The sequence below is a fragment of the Oxyura jamaicensis genome, chromosome 24 (genome assembly GCF_011077185.1).
Source record: "Oxyura jamaicensis isolate SHBP4307 breed ruddy duck chromosome 24, BPBGC_Ojam_1.0, whole genome shotgun sequence".
Lineage (NCBI taxonomy): Eukaryota > Metazoa > Chordata > Aves > Anseriformes > Anatidae > Oxyura > Oxyura jamaicensis.
The window spans coordinates 323090-346751 of NC_048916.1; the positions used below are offsets into that span (position 1 = coordinate 323090).

The 23662-nt window shown below is 50.5% G+C and overlaps 2 protein-coding genes across 6 annotated transcripts in view; one reads left to right on the forward strand and one right to left on the reverse strand.

Moving 5' to 3' along the window:
• Positions 1-1474: 1474 nt before the first annotated feature.
• VSIG10L2 (V-set and immunoglobulin domain containing 10 like 2) lies at positions 1475-6397 on the forward strand. The gene is made up of 12 exons (XM_035345880.1): positions 1475-1520; positions 1567-1947; positions 2606-2890; positions 3284-3559; positions 3702-3983; positions 4215-4475; positions 4577-4870; positions 4959-5261; positions 5646-5768; positions 5846-5870; positions 5953-6077; positions 6162-6397. Exons 1-12 carry the CDS (start codon positions 1475-1477, stop codon positions 6239-6241), a joined length of 2481 nt encoding a protein of 826 aa, XP_035201771.1. The 3' UTR covers positions 6242-6397.
• A 1676-nt stretch (positions 6398-8073) lies between these two features.
• The window catches only part of CDON (cell adhesion associated, oncogene regulated), a 61178-nt gene continuing 45589 nt past the window's right edge, over positions 8074-23662 (reverse strand). For 3 of the 5 annotated variants that reach the window (XM_035346327.1, XM_035346329.1, XM_035346328.1), the window contains exons 15-20: positions 22798-22920; positions 21079-21306; positions 19688-19962; positions 17160-17239; positions 11951-12204; positions 11086-11252 (exon numbers count right to left, since the gene is read on the reverse strand). In XM_035346327.1, the coding sequence (XP_035202218.1) occupies positions 11086-11252; positions 11951-12204; positions 17160-17239; positions 19688-19962; positions 21079-21306; positions 22798-22920 (1127 nt within the window). Of the gene's footprint in view, positions 11253-11950; positions 12205-17159; positions 17240-19687; positions 19963-21078; positions 21307-22797; positions 22921-23662 lie in introns of all 5 variants that reach the window. The other 2 variants (XM_035346331.1, XM_035346330.1) reach the window with 1 other exon arrangement.

Genomic DNA, 23662 nt, shown 5'->3' on the forward strand with positions numbered 1-23662 from the left:
CGCCCGACGGGCCCCAGCGGAGCGTTCGGAGCTGCCTCGGCGGGCGGCTCCGCAGCTTCGGGGCTTGGCTCGTCCCGCGGGGCTGGGCTTGTTTGGCACCAAGCTGCAGTAAAACGGAATCATAAATACTATTTATAATTGCCGGAGAGTTGTTACTGCTCCTGCGCCAGAGCTCCCGCAGATTTATCACCTTTCCCTTTCAGGCACGAGCGTTGTTATGAGCCCGCAGTGCTGACGGCTTCATCGAGGGCCGTGGGTCCACGGGGACCCCGCTTCGCGCCCTGCCTGGGCCGCAGCAGCACCGCCGGGAGCCGGGGGTGGCCCCGGGCACTGGGCGCCCGCCGAACGCCCGCAGGGGAAGGAGGAGGGAGAGGAATCGTGGGCCCCAAGGCCCGGTTTTGGGGGGATGGACGGGGAGAGGAGGCGCAGCTGAGGGTTTGGGGCCGGTGTCTTGCTTGGCGGTGGCTGGGAGGGGGGCGCCTCGCTGCAGCCTCATGCGCAGCATCAGCGGGTCGATCCTGGGTAACGAGCAATGAGTCGTAATTAAGGCACACGGGATGAGAAGTGGCAGGTAACCTCCGGCTCCTGGCTTCGGCCCTGCTCCCTGTCATGCACCGCTGGGGTTCGGCCAGGGACTGCCCCACACAAGGGACACCATGAGGACACCCCGAAGGGAGGGGGGGGGCCCATGCTGCTGGGAAAATCGTGATTTTCATCCCATTCCCCCTCACCCCCGGCGCTCTCCTGTGTCACTGTGCAGCTGGCTCCGCGCCCCACACCCCCAGCTCCTACATCCCCCTGCTATGCAGTGCCGCAACGGGCACACCAGCAGGCAAGGTGAAAAAGATCGGGGGGTTAATTTAATTAATGATTGATTGTGGGAGAGTAATCAGGAACCCTTCTTTGGAGGGGCATGGCAGCTGCCACATGGGGACAGGGCACGGTGGGATGCGGCGTCCCCACCTCTGTGCCACCCGCACCCCCACATCCTCCCGCTGTCGGGGGCAGCCTCGCCGAGCCCCCCCCCCCGGTGTCCCATTACTGTGCCACCCCCCCCATGAATGTTTCATGGCTGGGGCTCGGCGAGGAGCTGGAGATGAAATATCAAACCCCGCTCTCAGCGTCGCGTCTGCTGGAGGATCAAAACCGATGTTTTTTTGCACAAGGGGGGGGCGTCACAGCTTGTTATCCCCTCCTGTAGCTAGAAAATGAGAGGGGGGCTCGGGGAGTGGCCACTGCTGGGGACACCCCTGCTGTGGGGGCAGGAGGCAACGCCGCCACTCCTGCCACCAGTGTGCCCATCCTCATCCCTGGCATGGGGGTGGCCAGATTGCAGCGGTGTTGGGTTTCCACTGGTGGCTTAATAATAACTAGGCTCATTAATAACTTATGCTTAATCAGGGCCGGGCTGGGAAAACCCAAGAGGAGGTCGGGGTGGGGAGCACAGCCCGGCGTGGGGGGCTCAGGGCCAAGCATGGGGGGCTCCTGGCTGATCTGCCTGCTGCCGGCGCTGGTGGCAGGTGGGTGGCCGGGGGTCCCCGGGGGGCCGGGCTGGGGGTGCCGCAGAGACCCGGCCAACTTGCTGCGCCTCTCGCCCAGCTCAGCCGCTGGACGCCGGTTCTGCGTCCTACGAGGAGCGGACGGTGACGGGGGTGCGGGGCCGGGCAGTGGAGCTGAGCTGCGGGCCCGCGGTGCCAGCGGTGGTCTTCTGGAGCTTCACAGCGGCAGGGAGCACCGGGCCACCACGGGCAGTGGCAGTGGGCTCGGGCCTGGAGGCGGTGGTGGCCCCCGGCGTGGGGGCGCTGGGTCAGGCCAGCCTGCGCAACGGCACGCTGGAGCTGCGGGAGCTGCGTGCCGCCGCCGCCGGGCGATTCTTCTGCCAGGGGCTCTTCCCAGAGCCCGGGAGGCTCCGCGTGGGATACGCCGCCGTGATGCTGCGGGTGCTGGGTAAGTCGCCCCCTGGCCCAGACGAGCCCCTCACATGTGTTGCCCCCCCCCCCCCCCCCCCCAGTGGGCTGGCAGATCGTCCCCTCAGCCAGCAGCCAGCCCACGTGGTGCCCGCTGGTCACCGCAGCCTGCAGACGAGGCCGTGTAGCTGCGCATGAGGGTGTCCCAGCAGCCAGCACAGCACCCCACGAGCCAGCATCGTGCCTCACTAGCCAGCGTCGTGCCCCAGAAATCAGAATAGCAACCTGCTAGCCAGCATAGCACCCCACTAGCCAGCATAGCACCCCACTAGCCAGCATAGCACTCCACTAGCCAGCATAGCACCCCACTAGCCAGCATAGGAGCTCACTAACCATTGAAGCACCCTATTAGCCAATGTAGCACCCCACTAGCCATCCCATCACCTTGACCACATAACATGCCAGTAGCCACCTCCCATCTCCTTCTCCTGGCCAACCTGGCATCCTGCTAGGCAACATAAGGGCTCACCAACCCATACTCATCCTCACCAGCCACTCTATCCCCTCACTGCTGGTTGCGGATCATCTGAGCCAGAAAGCCCACCTCTGGTTGGCAAAGGGGGGATGTGGGGGCTCTGGGTGGGATCAGGAACAAGGGGCTGGTGGCCTTGGGGCTGCTCACGACTGGGTACCCCCAGTGCCTGTCTCCAGGCCTTTCGTGCGGCCGACGGCAGCGGTGGCAGTGGAGGGGACAGAGGTGGCCCTGATGTGCGCCGTGAGGGAGGGGACGGCGCCGCTCAGCTTCTCCTGGCAGCACCGGGAGCCCCGGGGGGGGGCCCTGGCAGCACCCATGGGGCTGGGGGGCTCTGGGGCAGAGCTGCGCCTGGCACCTGCCAACCGCAGCCATGCCGGCTGGTACGTCTGCACGGCCCGCAACGAGGTCAACAACCGCACCAGTGAGCCCATCTACCTCGACATTGTCTGTGAGTGTGACATTGGCTCGGCCCTGCTTCCCCAGGGGGCCCCAAGGTGGGGGGCTTGGTCACCGGCCGTAGGGGCAGCCCCAAGGCTGGAGATTCTGCTGTAATGCATCCATGGCCACCATGGTGCCTCCAAGGCCACCGTGCACCCCGCCACTGTGATGCCTCCCTGGCCACCATACCACCAATGCACACCCATAGCCACCAAGCTGTGTCCATGGCCACCATATGGTCACCACACACCACAGGACATCCATGGGCACCGTGGCGGGCTCACCGCCACTACACGGCACCATTCCTAAGGAGGCTCCCCTAGCAGCAGGAGGATGCCCCGGGTGGGGCTGCATCCCCTCAGCAGCAACGTCCCCACAGCTAAGGGACCCCATGTCCCCACAGATGGCCCTGATGAGCCAGCCATCAGCGTGGAGCCCTTCTCCCCCGAGCAGGGGGGCTTCTCTGCGGGCGAGCGGGAGGACGTGGTGCTGAGCTGCCTGGCACCCTCCAACCCCCCCAGCCGCTACATCTGGCTCCACAACGGCTCCCAGGTCCACACTGGGCAGACCTTTGTCATCGCCGCCATTGCCCGGGGACAGGCAGGCACCTACACCTGCCTGGCCGAAAACACGCACCTCCAAACCCGCACCCAGGCCACCATCATCCTCACCGTCTACTGTAAGTACCTCCAGGGGCAGCCCTGGACCAACGTGGAGAAGAGGCGGTGCCCGGCAAGGACGTGGGTGCGAGGGGCAGGTTGGGGAGATAAAAGCTGGGGGGGGGGGGACCCCGGCCATGATGCCCTCCCCGCCCTGTGCAGATCCGCCGGCCGGGAGCCCCAGCTGCTCTGCCTTGGCCACCGCCGACCTGCAGGACGTGGCCCTGCGGTGCCGCTGGCCGGGGGGCTTCCCCCCAGCCCAGCTGCGCTGGGTGGGCCCCGGGGAGGAGGAAGAGGAGGAGGAGGAAGAGGGGGCGGCAGGGCCAAGCTTTTCCATGGCCACCAACATCCGTCCAGGGGTGACCACAAGGAACGGCAGCTCCTTCGCCTGCCTGGCCACCCACCCCACGCTGCGGGAGGGGGCCATGTGCAGGACCACCCTGTGTGAGTGCAGACTGGTCCCCAGCACCCTGACACCCCCCCAAAACATGTCCCTTGCCCTCCCCCCTCCTTCAACCCATGTGCCGCAGCCATGCCACAGGGCACACGTGCCCCACAGCTGGGCGATCCCCGAAGCGGTGCCATGGTGGCTGCCCCTCGCTCGCTCCCAAAGGGGATGAAGCTGGGTGGGGGGCTCGCCCAGTGCCACCCCCCCAATGCCTCTCTGTCTCCCAGGGGTCCCGGCTGGCAGCCCTGCCTGCACGGCTGTGGCCACTAAGCATGACGAGTTCGTGATGCTGCGGTGCTGCTGGGAGGGGGGCATGCCGCCGGCCACCCTGCGCTGGTGGGACAGCCGGGGTCAGGCGCTGGGTGTCCCCATGCCCTCGGCCACTGTCCTTGTGCTGAGAGCCAATGTCAGCCTGGGGGGCCAGGACTTCATCTGCGTGGCCACCCACCCACTGCAGGCGGCTGCTGCTGAGTGTCACCTCCGGCTTGGTAAGCCGGGATGTCCCCATGCGCTGTCCCCAGCAGCACCGCAGCACGCCACGCTGGCAGCTTGCACAACCCCGGTGGCTCTGTGCCCTCTCGCTGCGCAGACGTCCCCAAGCTGGAGGTGGAGCGGAGCGAGGTGGCGGTGCTGGAGGGTGGTGAGGCGCGGCTGGTGTGCCGGTGGTGCGGTGTCACCCACCTGGGTGCAAAAATGGTCTGGTACGACCCCCGGGAGCGGGAGGTGCCACCGGGCATGGCTAAGTACTGGCTGGAGCAGGACGAAGCGTGGGCCAACCTCACTGTCCGGGATGCCGAGTGGCCGGGGGATGGTGGGACCTACCGCTGCACCGCAGCCAACGCCGTGGGCACCACCAGCCTCCCCGTCCACCTCCGTGTAGACCGTGAGTCTGGGGGAGGGGGTGGCACCGGAGGGGTCCCCAGGGCGGACTGGGGATGAACCCATCCCTGTTGGGTGCCATTTTGCTGCAGGGTACCCGGCCCCCCCCAACGTCACCATCAGCAAGCTGCGGTACATGCGGGCACGAACCGAGGTGCGGCTGGAGTGGCGGACGCAGGGCACAGGAAACCTCACTGGCTTTGTGGTGCAGCGGCGGCAGGCAAAGAAGCCCCAGCGCCGGGCACCCGGCCCCTGGGAAACAGCTGCCGGTGACATCGAGCCCCACTCCCGCGATCGGCGCCTGGGGGGGCTGGACCCCACTGTGGTCTATGCCTTCCGCGTCCTGGCTGTCAACCACCGCACGGCCGGGCACCCCTCCGAGGTGCAGACGCCAGGTGAAGTGGGAAGGGGCCAGTGCATCCAACCTTCTCCGGCATCCCCTCTGGAGCGGTCACAAGATGTCAGGCATCAGTAGGGGCTGGAAAAACATCCCAGGGGCTGTCTCCCGACCGGGAGAGCAGGGATTGAGTGAAGAAAGGCAGCGTTTGCATCCAAGTGTGAGCAGGCATCAGTAGGTTTCAGAGTAAACAGGTGCAGGCTTCCATCTCTCTCCCCCTTCTAGGCTCTGCCAATCCTTGTGCTGGGGTGCCTGGTGCCCACCTTGCTCACTCCTGTCCCCCTGCACATCTTGCACCCATGCACTGTCCCTGCTGCCCCTCACCTCGTTACATTAATTGCCCCTGGCAGGGACGGGCTGACAGGTAGCCGCTCTCTTCCAGCCGAGCCTCCCTTCGAGGCACTCCCCGCAGTGACAGGGGCGGCGGTGGCAGGGATGCTGGTGGCCGTTGTGGTGTCTCTGCTGGCTGTGCGCTGCGTCGCCCGCCACCGGGACAACCTGCCATGTGAGTGCCAGGGGGGAGGCTTGGCAGGGCAGCCGGGGCAGTGGAAGGACTCCCGACACCCTCATGTCTGTTCCCAGGGCTGCACGACCTGCTCTTCCACACGTGAGTGCCCCAACCCCCTTGCCCTGGTGCCCAGCCCTCTCCGTGCGCACCTGGCTGCAGGTGAGAGCCCCGTGCCCCCCAGGGCCAGCCCTGAAGCCCCCGAGATCCCCAGCACGACCGAGGATGCTCCAGCAACGACAAGCAGGGAGGACAGAGCAGAATGGGGACAGGGAGATGAGGGTGGCCCCAGCACAACAGCCCCAGCAGGTACCGGTGCCCTGGGGGCCAGATGAGGGTGCAGCCACCAGCCGAGGGAGCTGTCACCAAGGCTCCCCCGTCCCACCCTTGCAGAGCCACTCTCAGCCCTGCCAGATGCCGCTGCTGCCGACCTGCCGGTTGATGTCCCCATCGTGGTGATGGCCACGCCATGAGCATGGCCTAACCTCGCGCCAGGGGCTTCTCCCAGTTGCTTCCTCTCCTTCAGTTTGATGCTGGGGACAAGCTCTGGTCTGGCAAAAGCACCAGTGCCCACCGCGGTCCCTACAGCATCTCCGGGGACGGACCCCAGGTGAGAGTCGCAGGGGCTCAGCCCCCTCCTCGTGCACTGCCCGGGTTGTACCTTGCTCATTTCACTGCGTCAATAAAGCTGGAAGGTGCACGGGTCGGTGCCAGGCAGCCACCACGGCAAGCACGGAGGGGATTTGTTTTGGAAAAACCTGAGGATGGACGGGGAGGGGGCTGGTGGTGAGAAGCAGGGGTCGCGTGAGCAGGGCTGTGGGTGCCGGGCGCCAGCGAAGGAGTCGGGCTCTCAGCCCTCATGCTTTTCTCGGAAGCACCCAGCAGTCGGGCGCTGCTTCGTGCACAGAAAACGTTCCTTTGTGTCCCGCCCGGACACGCGCTCCCTCCTCCCGTAACGCGGACTGTCATAAAAATTTCGGCTGGCGGAGACAGATTGGGTTGCAGCGCAGAGGGCTGCTGGCGAGGAGCCACAGAGGAAATTCTTTGGGCTGCTTTAATATGCTTCAACACGAACTGCCAACGTACAAACAAGTGAGCCAGGGCCTGCTTTTGCTTCTTTACAATGCTTAAGAAGATGGTGGGGAAGATCCATAATTCTTCCCGTGGGGCAGGAGGGGGAAGGAAAGGGAAGGGAAGGGAAGGGAAGGGAAGGGAAGGGAAGGGAAGGGAAAGCTTTTCTCCCCTGGATAGTGCTGAGGGCTGGCAAAATCACAGTAGATCCAAGGTCTTGAAGCATTATTGGGGCTGCTAAAGAGGGGGAAGCTTTAGCAGAGGAAGCTGGCTCGGGGATTTACCCGCTGGTCACAGAAGGCAGCACAGCCCCAGTGCCGGGATGAGCCTGCTCGCAGGCAGGTTGCTCCCAGCCATGCGCCCTCTGGCAGCAGCACTGGCCTGCAGCTCTGCTGTTACTGCTGGAGCTAAAGAAAAGATTTAGGTGCCCACTCGTCCTCACCAAGTGGAGGAGATCCAAGCGCCGAGGTGCCGCTCCCAGCCCCCCACAAGCCAGGGCCTCCCCCAGCGGTGGGTTTGGCAGGAGGCTTTGGGACCACACTGAATTTCTGAAGTTTATGCAGTGTAAAGAGAGCACAGCCACAAACCTTCCGTGGGGTAAGGAGCTGGTGCTCATCTTTACCCCGAAAGTCCACATTTTTCAGGCCAAAATGTAGGACGTCAAAAACTGCCATTGATGATTTTTTTCCCCTTTTCAGTGCAAACACAGAGGAAGGCAGGGTGCAAGGAAAGCAGCCCCTCGGCTCTGCTCAACCTTTGTCTTTAGGTTTATGCAGAAAAAAATTAGAGTTCCTGGTAATTTATCCTGCGTTTTGTTAATAACATGTCCACTAAGTATTGAGCTATGAGAACCAACCTTGCTTCGGTGCCCGCACGGTGTCTGTCCGTCCGTCCGCCGGAGACCCCAGACAGCACCAATCACCACTCCTACCACTCTCCGTAAAGCAGCAGCATTCTCTTTAATATTTCTCAAACCACCAAAAAAAACAAACAAACAAAAATAAACCTTCCAAAAACTACATCATTTCAAAATATGTACAATTTCCAAAGGAACATTACAGCTTCTTAGAATAACACAGCTCATTGGCCATCTGACAACAAACATGCATCTTGAATTCATCGCTGCCAGAGGTGACACCAGTGTAAGTCCAGAACTATTTACCTTGGGTAGAACTGCAGCCAGGTGATGTGTTCAGAGATACCTGGAGAATCAGGGAGGGTTGGCTTTTTGCTCTTTTTTCTTTTAAATATGCAGACCCCCATTAAGTAACATAATTGCCAACTGGTGCACAAACCACTAGGGAGGGAATGAGATGCTGGCTGTAGGTGTAACCTCAGGTGAAGATCTCGCTCGTAACTGCCTGGAGGACGCAGTGCCCCATGGTTTAAAACCCCGAGGAGAAGGAGCAGGCAGGGGGCTGAGGAACACGAGGATTGCTTAAAAACGTAGCTAAACTCACTGCTTGGGGAGACAATGAACCTGGAGTGCAAACCAAGCTCCTAACCACTCATCCGCCAAAGCTCCAAGGAGGCAAAGCCTTGCATCGGGGTCTGCGATGAGCAACAGCAAGGGCAAAGCTGTGCTCCTGGGAGTGAAGCAGAAGGGCAGGTTTAGGAGAGGAGGCGTTAAACGGAGGGAGGAGCGGGGCTGCGCAGCGTTGCTGGGGCAGAAAGCAGTCCGAGCCTAAGGGTTTTGTGGCCCCAGGCCCACGGTGCCTGGGTGGGACCGGCAGGAAGGTTCAGAATTAGGCAGCTCTAGCTGGGAGCACACACCAAACCCCTACAATAAAGGTAAAAGTTATATATTTTTATAAATAAAATACAATAAAAGGAAAAAAAAAAAAACAACAACACTTAAAACAGTGTAACTCGATATAAATAAAGCAGTCCACAAAGAGATTCTGCTAACAAGGCAGATTACACCAGTTTCATCCTTGAACAGAACCAGTCCCAAATCTGACCCTGGCAGCCCGTGGCCTTGGGCTCCTCTCTGTGCTCTCACATGGATCCTGCCCACCAAACTCATGCCAGCATCCTACACTTCAGCATCAAAAAAGCAGACCAGCACATTTCCAGGAAATCAGGACAGGACATTGCACTCAAGCCATGTTCATTCAGATGCTCTTGCCTCCCTCTGCATGCACTCAGTCTTGCAACCATGAAAATCACAGCCACAGCACACGGACAGGCAGAGGGGAGTCGCGTACACAGCACAGCACTGGCACCGGGCTCTGGCCACAAGCAAAAATAAAGCATCAACTACTGGAATAGTCTTGCATAGTAACCCAGCTCAGACCTAGTAAATTCTTATTAAGGGCTCTATTTATAAAGTACATAACACATTATATATATCTCTTCATGCTGCATGCACACACACCACTTGGTGTTCAGTGGGGAAAGGAGACTTTTTGGGCCGGGCACAGTTTCTGAGCACGGCACTCTGCACCTGTAGCGCCTTCACAGGCGCTCCCCGAGGGGTTTGCAGCTCCAGCCAGACCGGCTTTGCTTCCTCCCTTCCCAGCTCCAGGGCTGTTGCTGGCGCTCACTAGAAAAATACTCGCTCCATTAAAAGAAGGCTGCACATGTATCGCCTTGGGGCAGCTGTAATTGTAATTTATGTGCCTCATGGCTGGGGTTATGTGCGCTGATTTCTGGAGAGAGTGCTTTACAGGCACAAGTTTGTTTTATTTACTTGTTTAAATTTGAAATAAAAAAATACAAAAATGAACCCTGCAGTGAACATTGCAACACCTACATCATGCTGCATGTGCTGTTTCTGAAAAGGCAGGCAGGTTTCTCAGAGCTGCGTGCACGGCCGGGCTGGAGCACTTTTCACCTAGGAGGCAAAGGCAGCTAGTCAAGCAATTAGTAGTATCCCCTTTTTTCCACTCCAAACCAAGGAGTTTAAATGCAAACTGAATTTTTGTCTTCTGCAAATGAGCAGGACAGCAGAAATAAAGCATCACAAACACGGTGTTCTGCGTTTGATTTTCTAACAGCTCGTGGAGGACTCACTGGGCTCGGGAGCCGCACTGCAGCGGGTGACAGTGTGGGAGGAGTGTGGGAGGAGCACACAGTCACGGAAACTCAGAGGAGGTTCTGCTGCAAGTTTAACAGCTCCACACCATAGCCACTGGAAATTAAACTACCTGACTTAGCAGCAATTATTTACTAATGAGCTGTAAAGGTCAGTTCAGTTGGGTCACTTTTGGCAGCAGCCCTCTTAAGCATCTCCTGCCTACTGCCATCCCTCCTGCTCTGTGGGTGCATCTGTGGGACCCAGTGGGTGAAGGTGATTGTGAGACTTACTTTAGGCTGGGTCACTTCACTAAACCTCCTTGCCATCCAGCTCTACAGACATTACCTGGAGCAGAAGAGAGCAGATGCCCACACCCAGGCTGCTGCCAGGAGAAAAGCTGGCTGCAGCCTGCCCCGAGCACTTGCTGGAGAGCAGGGAGGGAGACCAGCAGACCCGGCGTGTTCCAAAGCGCCCCGACAGTCCCTCCTCCTGCCCAGGTTCTGGTGACTGCTTGGATTACCAAAGCACTTGTAAAAAGAAAAGAGCTATCTGCTGGTACAACTGTTCAAACAGGCTGGACTTTTGCACACACTTCTGAAAAGGAAAGAATCACTGAAATAGTGGCAAAGACCTACAGATGCAAACAGTTGTCAGAACCTTTCTAAGCTCTGCCTCTGAAGCCATATTGTAATTACTCAGCTATTAATTTTCTTACCCGCAGTCCCCTATTCACCCTTGTTCCACGAGTTCTTCCCAGAGAAATTGAGAGAGGACATGGAAATACATGTTCAAGCACTGTGATGTCAAGTTGCCAGGGATGTGGCAGCCCCTGTGAAGGTGGTCCTAACATCAGAACTGCTCAGGTGTGCTCCACACTGCTAACTCCGTGTATCAGACACTTTTTGTCTCCTTGGAAGTGCTTCTCTCACTGGTCATACTCCATGGAAGACACACTACACACTTCCCATCGTTGTTCTTTATATTATTACAAATCTTTTTTATACACATAACCAGGCTAGTTTCATGGTGCATGGGAAAAAAAGGGATTTCAATGCATAAATAATATAAAAAGGCAACCATTTAAAAACAAGATACATTCATTCATATGACACTACTACAAAAAATAAATAGTGACTCTCTCTGTTATAATTAACATCCCTCCATTAGTCCCTTTCAGCGACTCTGCTGTGCAGTTACTGGCGTTAAGTGGGGAAAGCGGTCACTTCCTCAGGTTTCCTGAAGCTGGAGCTGTCGGAGGTCCCCAGAACCATTCAACGTGATGCCGGATGAGCTCCATCCTGGCTTTTCCTTACAGTCCTTTGAAACAGGCTGAAGAATAAGGGGATTCCAGCTCAAAACGTGGTTTGATGTTTCTGAGTGCAAACAGTTGTCACCTGCAAAGCAAGTGTAGGGTTTTTTGATTGTTTTTAAACAGACTATCTCCTCTTTAAACTCAACAGACTCACAAGCACATTAAAAATTCAGATTAACAGATCCTGGCAAAGCACTCTGAGCACAGATTTATTCTCATCTAAGCAGGCACAAAGCCTACATGCAGCATTAGGCAACGGTTTAGAGCATCAGCTCTATCCAAGCACATTGATGGACTGATATCTAATAGGTTACATTAATTAGGTCAGGATTATGCAGCCCAATCTCCATCTACATTTCTGTGCCTGTTCTCACCTACGGGATGAATCTAAGCCATCACAGATGCTTGCTCATTAGGAAAAACTCCATTAGGCAGCATTTCAGCCGACTAGGTCTGGTCTGGGAGACCACGTGTATGCTGTACCACAGGCAACTACAAGCCAGCATAAATCAGTCACAGCCTCATTATCTGGAGCATGCCTGCTAAATGAGCTCCATTAGAGGCATCAATCATGAAGGGCATGGCAGCCACAGGCACCTGAGCATTGCCACTTCTATTTTCTGCAAAGGAAAATGTGGAGCACTTAATACTTTTTCCAAAGGACAGGTCTTTTGTGGGCCTAATTACTAGTTCCTCCGCAATAAATTAAGTGTCATGCCGCTTTTCTGCAGAATCTACCTGGCTTCAAAGCCCGGCGGTATCCTCTCCAACATGACTTACCGTCTGTGTACTCCATGGAGAGCTGATTCATGCTTTCTCGACAGCAGGGGTGCTGGGCGGAGGGCTGCTCTGCCTTCTCTTTGCTGTCCTCCTCCAGCTGTGCGCTGCACTCAGGAACGCTGGAAGCTAAGCACATGGCCACCATGACATGATTCAGAGGTTTCATCTCCAGACTGTCCTGCTGGTAAGGTGCTACGATGGGCATGACAGGTAGCGTGTTGCTGCTGAAAGTGCCATTGGTTTTGGTGAAACACCTGAGGACATAAGCCAAAACGGAGTTACTCAGAGCCCTGATCACCCGCACGTTTTTTCTTTCCACTACTTGACTTATCTTGAGAAACTGCAATTTTTAAGTACTTTACCATGACTTATTTACTAAAGCAACAGTAAGAATCTTGCCAAGTAAGTTTTGAATATATTTTTGGATCAATCCTGACATTAAGAAAAAGATCAAGCATTTTTTCTCCCAACAGACAGCTGAAAACATTGTAAACATTTGCTCAGTTACTTCCCCCATCTGTTGTGACCTGATGACCTGCCTTGCAAGTCCATTTCTTCATCAAGGCAGCCCCATAAAGCAGGTTTTCACTGCCAAGAAAAAGAGCTCAAGTTTGAAACCCAAGCAGCAAGTTTAATACCTTGGAAAATAAATACTAAGTGCTATTGGAGTGAATGCAAATTAGAAAAATATATTCAACACTATGAACATAAAACCCCTGCGTGGAGCGACTCAGATTGTGGCCCTACAATACGTGTATAAGGCTGTGAAACTGGAGTTAAGCTGCTAAATCAATTGTTACAGCCAAGGTATTTAACCTTTACACAAAATGGAGCTAGAGCCCTTAACAGACATTCATACCATTGCAGTAAGCAGGGAAAACGCCTCGTGTTTAGAGCTCCATTAACAACACAGACTCACCGAACACTTATATAAGTAATTCCTACAAAAGGAAACCTAAAATCACACTTTGCTGTGGTTTTATACAAAATCATAATTACCACAAAAGTGAAAGGTCGATTTGTATAGCTGCCACAAACTAGGAAACCACCCCCAAAATGCTCCTGGTTTTGAGGCACAGAGATGGATAAGCAGATGAAGTGAAAGCAAGTATCCCACAATGATAACCTAATGCTATCGCTGGGTCCTTTAACCGCTTGTTTCACAGCAACCAGGGAGGGAAAAAACAAACAATACTGCCCATTCCCATCTGAACCACGACATCAGACCCCTCAGCATGGAGATACGGATGGACAACGACTCAGCAATGCTGCTTTCTGGCATTAGCGAGACCACTAGAAAGGGGAGCATGTTCAAAACTCGTGCTAGGGAATGATACTCTGAAGCACTCAAGAGAAGGTTAAACAGACTTCAAATTTTACACACAAATTATATGCTGATATGCCAAATGGATACAACTCAGAGCATTCTTTTGCTGCCAAACCTAAATATAACTGTCGCCTGTTCTGCTCACAATGACAAGCCCCATCCATCTCACTGCACGCAGTTGTTACCACTTACTGCACCACCTAAGTGCTGGCATTCGGGGCTGGCACCCGTGGCTGCGCGCAGCTCTACGTGGGATCAGATGCATTTAGCAGAAAAACCTACGGCGTGGAACAAGCTACAGGGGAACTTCTGGAGAGGAATCCATCCAGAAATCATTGAGTACTTGTCTTTTCCCTAAATAAGCTTGTTTCAGCAATCACCTCTAGCCAAAATAACGTGGTCGTACATACTTATGACGTAGTTGTGCAGTTTGAACTACGAGCTCGATAGAGCTGGAGTACCTGTCATGTCTGTATTGAATAAAAACAGCTGGAGTGCTAGTGTATTCGTAAGGCTTGTTCCACAGGAGAACTGATATCCAGGATCTGGCTGTTCAGGTGCTAGCTCACCCGATATGAAGTGTTTCTTTAGAGTAACTCTGGCCCAAAACTGGGCAGAGCTGATCTTTACGCTGCTGAAGGAGAGGAAACATTACTTTGACATTACCAGTGACGGGGTATTGGCAATCAGAGCTTACTTGGATAGCTGCTGATCCCTCAGCACCAAAGTACTGAACCCAGGAACGGATTTAAAACTGGGAGACACTAAGCCTGGCAGTTACAGAAAGGTCCTGCCAAACTCCCACGGGGTGCTTTTATTCCACTGAGGTGACGGTGATGAGTAAAAACAACACACTTGAGGGACTTCTGCTATACGCATGGCCAGAGCCTCACGTTATACTTCCACCTGAAAACGGCAATTGACATGGCCAGAACTGAGGAGCAACAGAACATCCAGTATCTGTGGAACGCAAACTTTCTAGAGAAGAAGTGGACAGCGTCCCCCCCTCATGGACGAGGTGGGACAAGTGACAGCATGGGACGGGGCTGGGAGACGGCCATGGGTCTCTGCAGAGACCCCCCGAGGGCTGCAGCAGGGCCCAGGAACCTGCTGCCTCCAGATCCGTGCAAGGACAGGGCTGCGCCTCGCTCCGGCATGCGGCAGCTCTCCTATTTTGTCCTTCCGCTCACACAGCAGCCTCCAAGTCATTATTCCAAGTACCAAAATACCACAAAAGCCACTGAAGAATCCACATGAAACACATCTGGTCTTCAAACAAATCCATTTATTAGTTTGCATTTCTTTCCGCAGAGGTTTTGACTACACTCACTCATTATTTAAAAAATTCTTAGAGAAACCCATTTAAAATGTTTGGTTTTGCATGTTTATGGGACTTTCTTTTTAAAGATACAGAGGTCAGTGCAGTTCTTTGTATTCCTCTACTGGCTTGAGTGAAGTTTCAAGACAGCAGTTCAGCTTTTCAAGCTTAAAAAACCACACTGACGGAAACTAGCCATGGGCGTATCCAGAGCAGAGCATGTGTGAATAGCAATGGAAAATCTCTGCTGCAGAAAACACATTTCGCATCAATTCTCAGTGCCAAAATCCTACAAACCATAATCTGACTTAGAAATCCGCACCCGCCTAATTTAGATTTAAAGAGCTGGACATTTGGAACATGTATTCGGACTTCTGATCAGGACACAGCGATGTGCCAAAGTGAACTTTCAAAGAAGAGAGAACTACAAAAATGTAAATTCCTCTGCAACCACAAAAATCTAGAAAATTTTAGTGCAAAAGCACCAAAGAACAAAAAATCAGTTTTGAACCTGAATGTAATAAGCATAAATCACACTTGTCTTACTGGCTTTGTCCACAACAGCAAAATGGGTATCCACATTTCAGCAGCTTCTACCTCTGGCAAGCCTCCATGAGCGGTAACAAGAGCATAAAGTGCTAATTTAAACACAAGACCAAGGGATTTCATTACCACAGTGGTGAAACCTGCTTCAAGATGGCTCTTGCTGCAAACAGCCGTGGTAGCCAGCTATTAGATACACTAAATCATCAAGATTCATTTGTGCATGTTCACAGTTCAAAAAATTGCCAAATTTAGCCCAAATCAGCAATAACACCAGGTATTAAGTGGAAATAGGCTACTTCTGGAACTGACAGTGGGGTGTTCTAGCGGAGCACCACTCACCTGGCACGCTCATGTTTTGCTGAGATCCTCCGATTAGAGGTGTCTCCACCTCATCCGAGGAACTGTCTGCTTTTTGTGCAGTAATTCAAGGACAGAACAAGGCACAGGTCCTCTCTGTGTGCGGAGGACTCGGCCCAGAGGAGACAGCCCTGAGCAGAGATGGGGCATGACCCCCAAAACCTTGCTGAAACTCACATAATAGGCTGTGCCAACCACCAGGCCTTTCTCCTCCTCCTCACCCAAGCCATAAATGCAGCTCAGAAGCCCCTGGGGTAACATCGAGCCATGTCCTCGGTCCTCCCCACTCCCCTCTCCCATGTCCTCCTTCCGTTCCCCGAGCACAAACAAGGGGATGGAGAGTTCCCAGCTCCCAGCGAGCGGCTGCGCAGCTCCCCTGCCAAGCGGCGGTTCAGGCTCCCCTCTGGGGTAGGCAGCTCCAAGGGACAACGTGTTTCCGAATCAAGCAGTCAAATATAGAACAGGGAGGTGAAAATTCAAAGTTCAGCCACTGCTAATGACCCATCTGGGAAGAACATCAGTCGCACAGGATGGAACACATTCTCCCCTTTCTCTTAAGAAAAAAGTGCAATTAAAAAAATTAAATATGCTTAAAACTGGAAAACAAGCTATTAATTACAGCATAACACATACAATATGGTCCAAATTATGGCCAGTTGTACACATCTTGATGACTGCTGTTACACACTGCCTTGAAAACAGACAATTGGCTCATAATGAACCGGTAGCTCTCTTTTCCCGTGACCACCTGTGACATCGGTCCCAACAACACAAGCCCAGCTCCACCTGCAAGTAACACCTTGTCCCCTTTGCACTATGGGGATGAAAGATTTTAATTCTATATTAAGCTATATATTAAAAACTAAAGCCATGAAAACGAACAACTTTTCTGTCTTCTGTAACGGATTAATTCCAACTCAGCTTCTTCAGATGTAAACTGGAGGGCAGCTGCCAATTTTAATAAGAGAAAATTCACAGTATGATTTAAAAGACCCCAAGTTTACCAGTCAACTGGTCCAATATGTTTGACTTTCAGTCCTATTTTTAGTCATTACAATAACCAGAGGTTTAGTCAGAAGCCTGGAAGGATATTCATTAAAACAAACAAACAAACAAACAAAAAATCTAGATTCCCTACTACTACATAGAAGACAGATTTTCCCTTATTCTATACAAGGATCTTTCTCGTGCAAAAATATATCCTGCGCTAACAAAGGCTGGCCAAACTGCTACTGAAGGCCTGAAGAATCTCAAGTACCAGGTTTCACAAAGAATTGGGTTTTGGAAGCAAAGCTGCCATTCTAGTTCGTTGGCATTCTTACGAAAATGACAGGAAATGCAAAACACAGAAGACCTGATTAAATCCTATTTGAGAAACTCTCCTTCGTATTATTCCACATGGAATAGTTTTCTCTCAAAGCTGAAGTAAAAAAAAAGGTTTTTAAAAAATACAGTGCCCAACCTGCCTCACATTCTAGAGACCATCAAATGAAGAGATCGATCAAGATGAGTTCTGGTGGTTCAATAAGTCAGTTATTCCACCCCACAGGTTATCGGCACTGCTCCGAGACACTCACTCTCTACTTTTGTTTGCCCCACGCAGCCTATAAAGGAAGGGCTTCTGGGGAAGGCCCTGACCACAGGTGCAGGTTTTACCTTACCTGTTATTGTTCCGACAGTTTCGGCAGCTGATGCACTCAGAGGGGTCAGCCTGCGGCACTGCCGTGTACATCCTACCGCCCTGAAGCAGGAAGATTCAACAATCAGTGGCTGTGAAAGCATACAAGAGACAGTCACGGAGAAAGGAGAAGGCAGTTCAGCATCAGCGGGTGCCCCAAGACACATCATTTCCAAATGCTAATCACCTTATCAATCTTCAGATCCATGTCCCAAAATATGGCATGGCAACACTGAGCTATTATACAAAGTCAAGCAGAGAGCTCTTGCCAGCATGTGTGTCAGAGAAAAGTAAATAACTGTAGCTTAGACAAGTATGCGGTAATTTCCCTGGTCTGTTTTCAGCTTAATATGCTCAGGTTTAATTTAATAAACACACTGTAAATATGTTTATTTTTAACACTGATGACAGACATGAAAGCAAATTGCTTTTCATTAGCAAACTGTGCCCATTTGGGGAGACAGAGTACTAAATTTGCAGGGCTGATGTCACAACATAAACCCATCCCACTTTCCTGTAATTACTCCGATTAGATCAGTTTATTTCGCTACACTGATTTTTGAAACATATAATATTTTTACAGATGGGGTAATTCCTTAGCCAGCAATGACTCTGGGTGAGAGGGATTTTGTGTTGTTAGTTTTGGCTAGAGGGGCCATTACAAGCAAGTAAAATGCCCAGATTAACACATACCTCATTGTTAAAGCCTAGGCGGACACCGATGTGAGAGCCATTTGAAAATGGTGCCGTGGAGCCAGGCTACCACGGTGTATTTCAGGAGAGGAGCAAGTCTGGGAAAGCTCACTTGACTTTGGAGATTTTAAACAGTAGGTAAGGGTAAGGGCAGCTTATGCAGAAACAGGGCTAGCCCTAAGTTTTTGAGGCTGCTTGGTCAGATATGGATCACTGAGGAAATGCCTAATTAGTCTTGATTTCCATCCTGGCCAGTTTTTCTCTTCCTCATTCAGCCCAATCAATGAAACAATAAAGAGAGTCCTAATGAGAATGAGAACATCCTGTTCCTCTGCTGTGCCTCATCAGCGTGCCAGTCCGAGCTCTTCTGTGTGGGAATGGATCGCCGTACTCAACTTTGCACAACATGGAGGGGAAAACCAAAAAACCAACCCAGTCACTGCTCACAAGATGGCATACTGTGACATTTTGTGTTTGTATCTCGTGGCACAGGGTTTTGCAGAGGAGCTCCAACTTCAGAGCCCTATGTTACCAAGTGCTCTGCACAAGACCCCTATTTCCCTGCCTCCGAGAAAAAAAATAGGAAGGACAAAGCAGCAAGGCCAAGTCCCCAGCGCTGTGTGGCAAGCTTTCTTATGGGCTGGCTTTCAAATGCTACAAAACCTTCCCTTCCTGAGGGCTTGTGCGGTTTGAAACTTTCAAGAGTTCACCCGCTGGGGGGTGGACAGGTCAAAAAAACATGGTTCCGGCCTTGGTTGCTCTTTAAAGAAACCAAAAACCAGTACTATTTGTTACCTGAGCAAACCAAAGACAAAATCAGGTGAAGAACCAACTGGTCTAGCCTCAAAACCAGAGTTATCTGAAGTGGCAACTACTGTGCAAGTGCTAATTTGTTGTTCAATAAAACGAAGTACTTGTGTTCAATTACTAACACAAACAATAGCCTCTTTTTTTTTTTTTTTTTTTTTTTTCCTCCAAAACCAGCATGCTGTTTCTCAGACTTTTGAACTTTTTCTTTCAGTTTTCCTGGGCAATGTTCACAGTTTTGAGTAAGTTTAGTAAGTTTGAATGCAAGCCATCTGTTTCCATAGACAATAATGAAATCATTATTCTCTCTTGGAAACAGGACACATTTCAGCAAATGAAGTATTTTTCCACAGCATACAAAGGCTGGATCGCAGACTTAAATTAGTTTTTAATTTTATTTTAAGTTTTTTTTTTTTTTTTTTTTTTTTAAAAAAAAAAAAGGGGCTGTCTCAAAAAAAACAAAAAAAAGGGATTAAAAAAAAAAAAAAAAAAAAAAAGGAGCAGCCTTATTACATTGCTGCATTTCAAGATGTATGGGACATTTTATTTTATAGAAGCTCCTGCTACATTCGTGCTTTGCCATAATTAATAGCATTGCTTAGAGTTACAGATCTGAAACAGGTGGGGGAAAACGGGTGATCCATAAAGCTGCAGAATAAGCAGCTATAATTAAATCTATTTAACTTGAAGATTGAGAAATACCATATGTACAAGTAAAGTATCTCAACCCAGTACAAAAGTATTCTCAGAGCTTACATGCTGTTAGGAGGAGGGTAGAGGCAGATTTCCCAGAGTAAGAGGAATTCTTGCTTGTCATCTGATATTCTCAAATGAAAACCATGATGTTTGTATCAGAAATATCAGCCCTGTTGCTTCCTTTGGGAAAAGCCGTTTAGTGGAACTGGCTGTTATCAATGGATGAGTATTTCCCCACCCGAACTAAGCCTGCTTCTACAAACTGAGTAAATCCCAAGGCCTAGGCTGAGCCTTTCACTCCATGTAAGAGCTTACATTCACAAGGTGGTGGGTATGTTTGTAGTCCACGTGTGTCCTGGACAGGGAGTTGGTGTGCCCTGGGTAAAGTCCAGCTCCTCCGTTCACAATCCCATTAACTCCGTTAGCAACTTTATGGTGGATGTGCGGACAGCCATTGCTGAGGCTGCCATTGCTTATGAAGTTCCCGTGGATGCTGCCGTTGACACGACTTGTGCCAGGTAAGGTCGTGTACTCAATCCTTTGCCCGTTGATATCTGCCCCTTGGTACAGATAGCCAGGAGGGTCATATTCTGCAAAAGACCCAGGCATTATTACGGCAGTTCTGCTACAGAGAGTATACTTATTGCCAAATTAAAAGTTTAACAAGCGCCTCTAAGAAACAAAAGAATCTCATTTTCTCTTTCTGCAGCTTTTGTAAATTAACTGTAGTATCTAAGTGCTTAGTATACAAATGCAGAAATGGAAAGCAGCCATATCCTGGAGAACAGACCAGGAAGATTGGTCTGAAAGGACTCAGTCAGCCGGTCCCAGCAAAGAACGTTCTAAAAATGGACCATCTGTATAATCAATAGATCCTTCTGCTATCTGTTATGAACTACTTCCAGAAAATATTTTTGGGCTGCAATTGAAGACACTATCTTATCTTGCAAGTTTTGCTTAATTTCTCGTTGTCAGAGAGTAAGGACATTTAAAAATAACCACAAGCTATGGAAAGAACAAGGCAGGCTGATTTATGCATTAGGAACAGAAAAGACTATAAAGAACCTCCATTACCTCAGAATCGTTTAGTGGTCATAGAGCACCTTGCAAAGGCTGCTTAAGCTCCAGTGCATCTGCTCAAGGCTCCTACTTACAAACTGGCAGGTTTTCCCTATTAACACCCTTCTGGAAGACCAATACATTGACCCCACTTTTACTGTGAAGGGACTAAGCAGTAACACAGGACTTGTCCTTCTAGTGCATTAATTCCTTCACTTTCCAGATATGCACAGGACACGGAGATAGACAGACGTGCCATTTAAGTCTCTGCATTTTAACAGCTACTTAGGATTACATACAAGTTCTGTCATTGCAAACCAACAGAAATCCATGCAGGTTCTTACGGACAAACAGAAGCTGAAGAACTTCGTGCACTGGCGTTTCACACATCACTCTTTATAAAACTGCAGCACAACCTTACAGCAAGGCAACAGGGCAGTGAGCATCAGTGCAAGGAAATGGAGACATGGCTGCTCTCAAATGTTCACTTAAGGCACATCTAGAAAGCACAAGTCCCTAAAGAAATGCCAGCTGGCTCCGAACATGAGAATCTCTGTTCATAAATCGTAATATGAATGCTACTAATTTTACTCTGATAATATTTTTGTCTTGAACACTGAGATGAAAGGAAACAAAAAATAACTCACTCTGCATGGTGTTTTGTTGACGGTTCTTCCACAGGCACATGGCAATGAAAACAATCAGAATAAGGACCATCACTCCAAGGACACACCCCACGATCAAATACAGCATGTCACTGCTCCGAACGGGGCCGTTCGAAGGCCCACCGCTGCTTCCCCCAGCCCGGTCAGGGGAATTTGGTGGTGTGCTCAGGTCTTTTATTGGATATTCAGATGCTCCTGGCATGCGTTTCACTAGGTGAAAGAATAGACAAGCATGGGTACGTTCACTAAATGAGTCTTCTAAACATAGTTTTTCATTATGAAACAAAAATAATTACTGATGGAGTTTGAATGCTAATACCTCAAAGAGAAAGCTTCCAAGTCAATATTAAAAACTATAATAAGAAGGCCAACTGCTATTGGGTAATAACTATTTGCCTTGGAAAATGGTTATTATCCAGCCTGCTAACCCTCTCATTGAGGTCACTTGAAACTTTAACGAGCAACTCGACATATGCAAGGCCAGAACTGCACTAACTCCCAACTTGAAAGAGCGCAAATCTTTCCACTTCTGAGGTCAGGAAAAACCACAACGCGCATTTCTATCGTCTAACCACTGCCAGATGACCTACTTTTATCTGATGTGAACCCTGCTAACCCCGTTTTCTAAACCATACTATTTAAGATGCTAAGAGCTGAACAGAAATCACAGAAAGCTAGTCTAACACAGAAATTAAATTTACATTAATTTTCAGCACACCGTAGCTCAGATTCACTCCACTTGACACTAAAAAGTAGGCTTAAAGAGGTGCCTGGCTTAAGAGTGAAGCTGGTCAATAGAGAGACAGACACAAGCACCTCCATGCAGATGTGTTAGATAAGCAGAATCCCTGTGAGCCTGGAAGAGATGTATTATACGGAAGAAGCAGTATGAATGACAGATTAAGTCTTGCCAAGTTTAAAATTAGGGTGGAAGGTTATATTCCTTGTAGGAGGAAAACCAACTGTGCAGACAGCCTGAAACCCTGTAGCTCCTAACCTTTCTTTCAAGGGCTTTGCTACTAACTTAACTAAATTTTGATGCTTCCGCTCCTAGAGGGCTTTTAATATATATATATTTTTAAAAACAAAACAAAACATTTTTTCATAGCTCTGCATTTGAAATTTACTGTCTGCATTTCCCCTTTACAGCCTTACTTGGTTTTAGAGATTAAAGGAGACAGGAATTCTTCGCAAAATAAATGTGACTGCCATATCTGACACTTCCAGAGAACAGTACAAACTTTGTGCCAGAGGCATGCGGGATTAGTGATGGAGGCAGCCAACATAACCATCAATTGCTGTGGTCTGCACTTACACAATGTGTCACAGAGCCCTGAAGACATAAAACAGACGTACAAATCAATTCTGTCATCTCCGAGAGCATGGTTGTCTCCTAAGGAGAGGCTATCATCAGAGCAAAAAAACAACCCAGAACAACAGTGCTAGTGCATTGGCCAGGCAAATCTACAGAGTTTTGCTAAGAGCCTTTCTTGGGAGTGCACCGTATCAGTTTCCACATGCTGAAAACAATCCTAGCTATCGAAGACAAAACAATCCCACAAAACATTCCAGAAAATTACAGTCTTCATTACAGCTAACTTTTGTGCTGCAAAAAATTCAACACAACAGATATTTGATGGCACAGAACACCACCTTTCACACAATCTCACAGACAAGCAGACGCACTAGCTACGTGCTCACCTTTAGTTTCACAGATCATCACGTTGCTGTACTCGCTTTCACCACCTTCATTATAGCACTGCATTTTTATGTCATAAGATGTTTCTGGCTGCAGGTGATTTATCAAGTGCCATTGCTTTGTACCTATGAAAAATAATCAACTGCATTTCATTTACGTGTATGAGTCAGAGTTAGGTATGAGTATGTTGCAGTGTCTTTATAAAACACGGGGTATTGCAGCTTTTGTGGCTGCCACAGAAGTTTTATTAACAATTTATGGACTTTTTTGAAAGCCTAAGCATCTTGTGAAATATATTAAAAACCTTTTGATGAAGTGGTGGAGGTTTTTGTTTTTGTTTTCCCCCAAGTGTTTTTCTTCACAAAAACTGGAAGTCCCTGAACTCAAAAAAGACATCCAAGTTTCCAGCATCATCTTTACATTTGAAATCTGCAGCAGTTCTGGCTATCTTTAATATGGAACTGCTCTGTTCTACCCTGAAGTGTCCCACAGCATTTTACAAACAACTATTTTTTTATAGGATAAGCTTTCCTTCACTACTTATTTGAAGATGGGTTATGCTAGTTATTCATGATATGCCAGGCAAAGAACAAGGTGAAACTGGCAAGGCGAACAACAAACAGATTAGCTGCAGACAGGAAAGACTTCATGGCAATAAGACCCTCTCCCAGTCTGCTGTCCTGTGGGATCTCTGGAGATGCACAGTACCAACCGAAGCAGCCTGTTTCACAGTAAGGATACATCTGGGTTACTCAACTAGCAGAAACCGCAAATAATTGAACATACATTTTATTAAACATACTAGGAAACAAAATTAGACAGTAAGACTGTCTCTTGCGCTGCCTGCCCCTGCAGAGACAGATTCCA

Coding starts and splice junctions, on each gene's coding strand:
- VSIG10L2 (XM_035345880.1), top strand. CDS start 1,475: ATGGGGGGCTCCTGGCTGATCTGCCTGCTGCCGGCGCTGGTGGCAG. Junction 1,948..2,605: donor CGTGATGCTGCGGGTGCTGG/GTAAGTCGCCCC, acceptor GGGTACCCCCAG/TGCCTGTCTCCAGGCCTTTC. Junction 5,262..5,645: donor CTCCGAGGTGCAGACGCCAG/GTGAAGTGGGAA, acceptor GCTCTCTTCCAG/CCGAGCCTCCCTTCGAGGCA.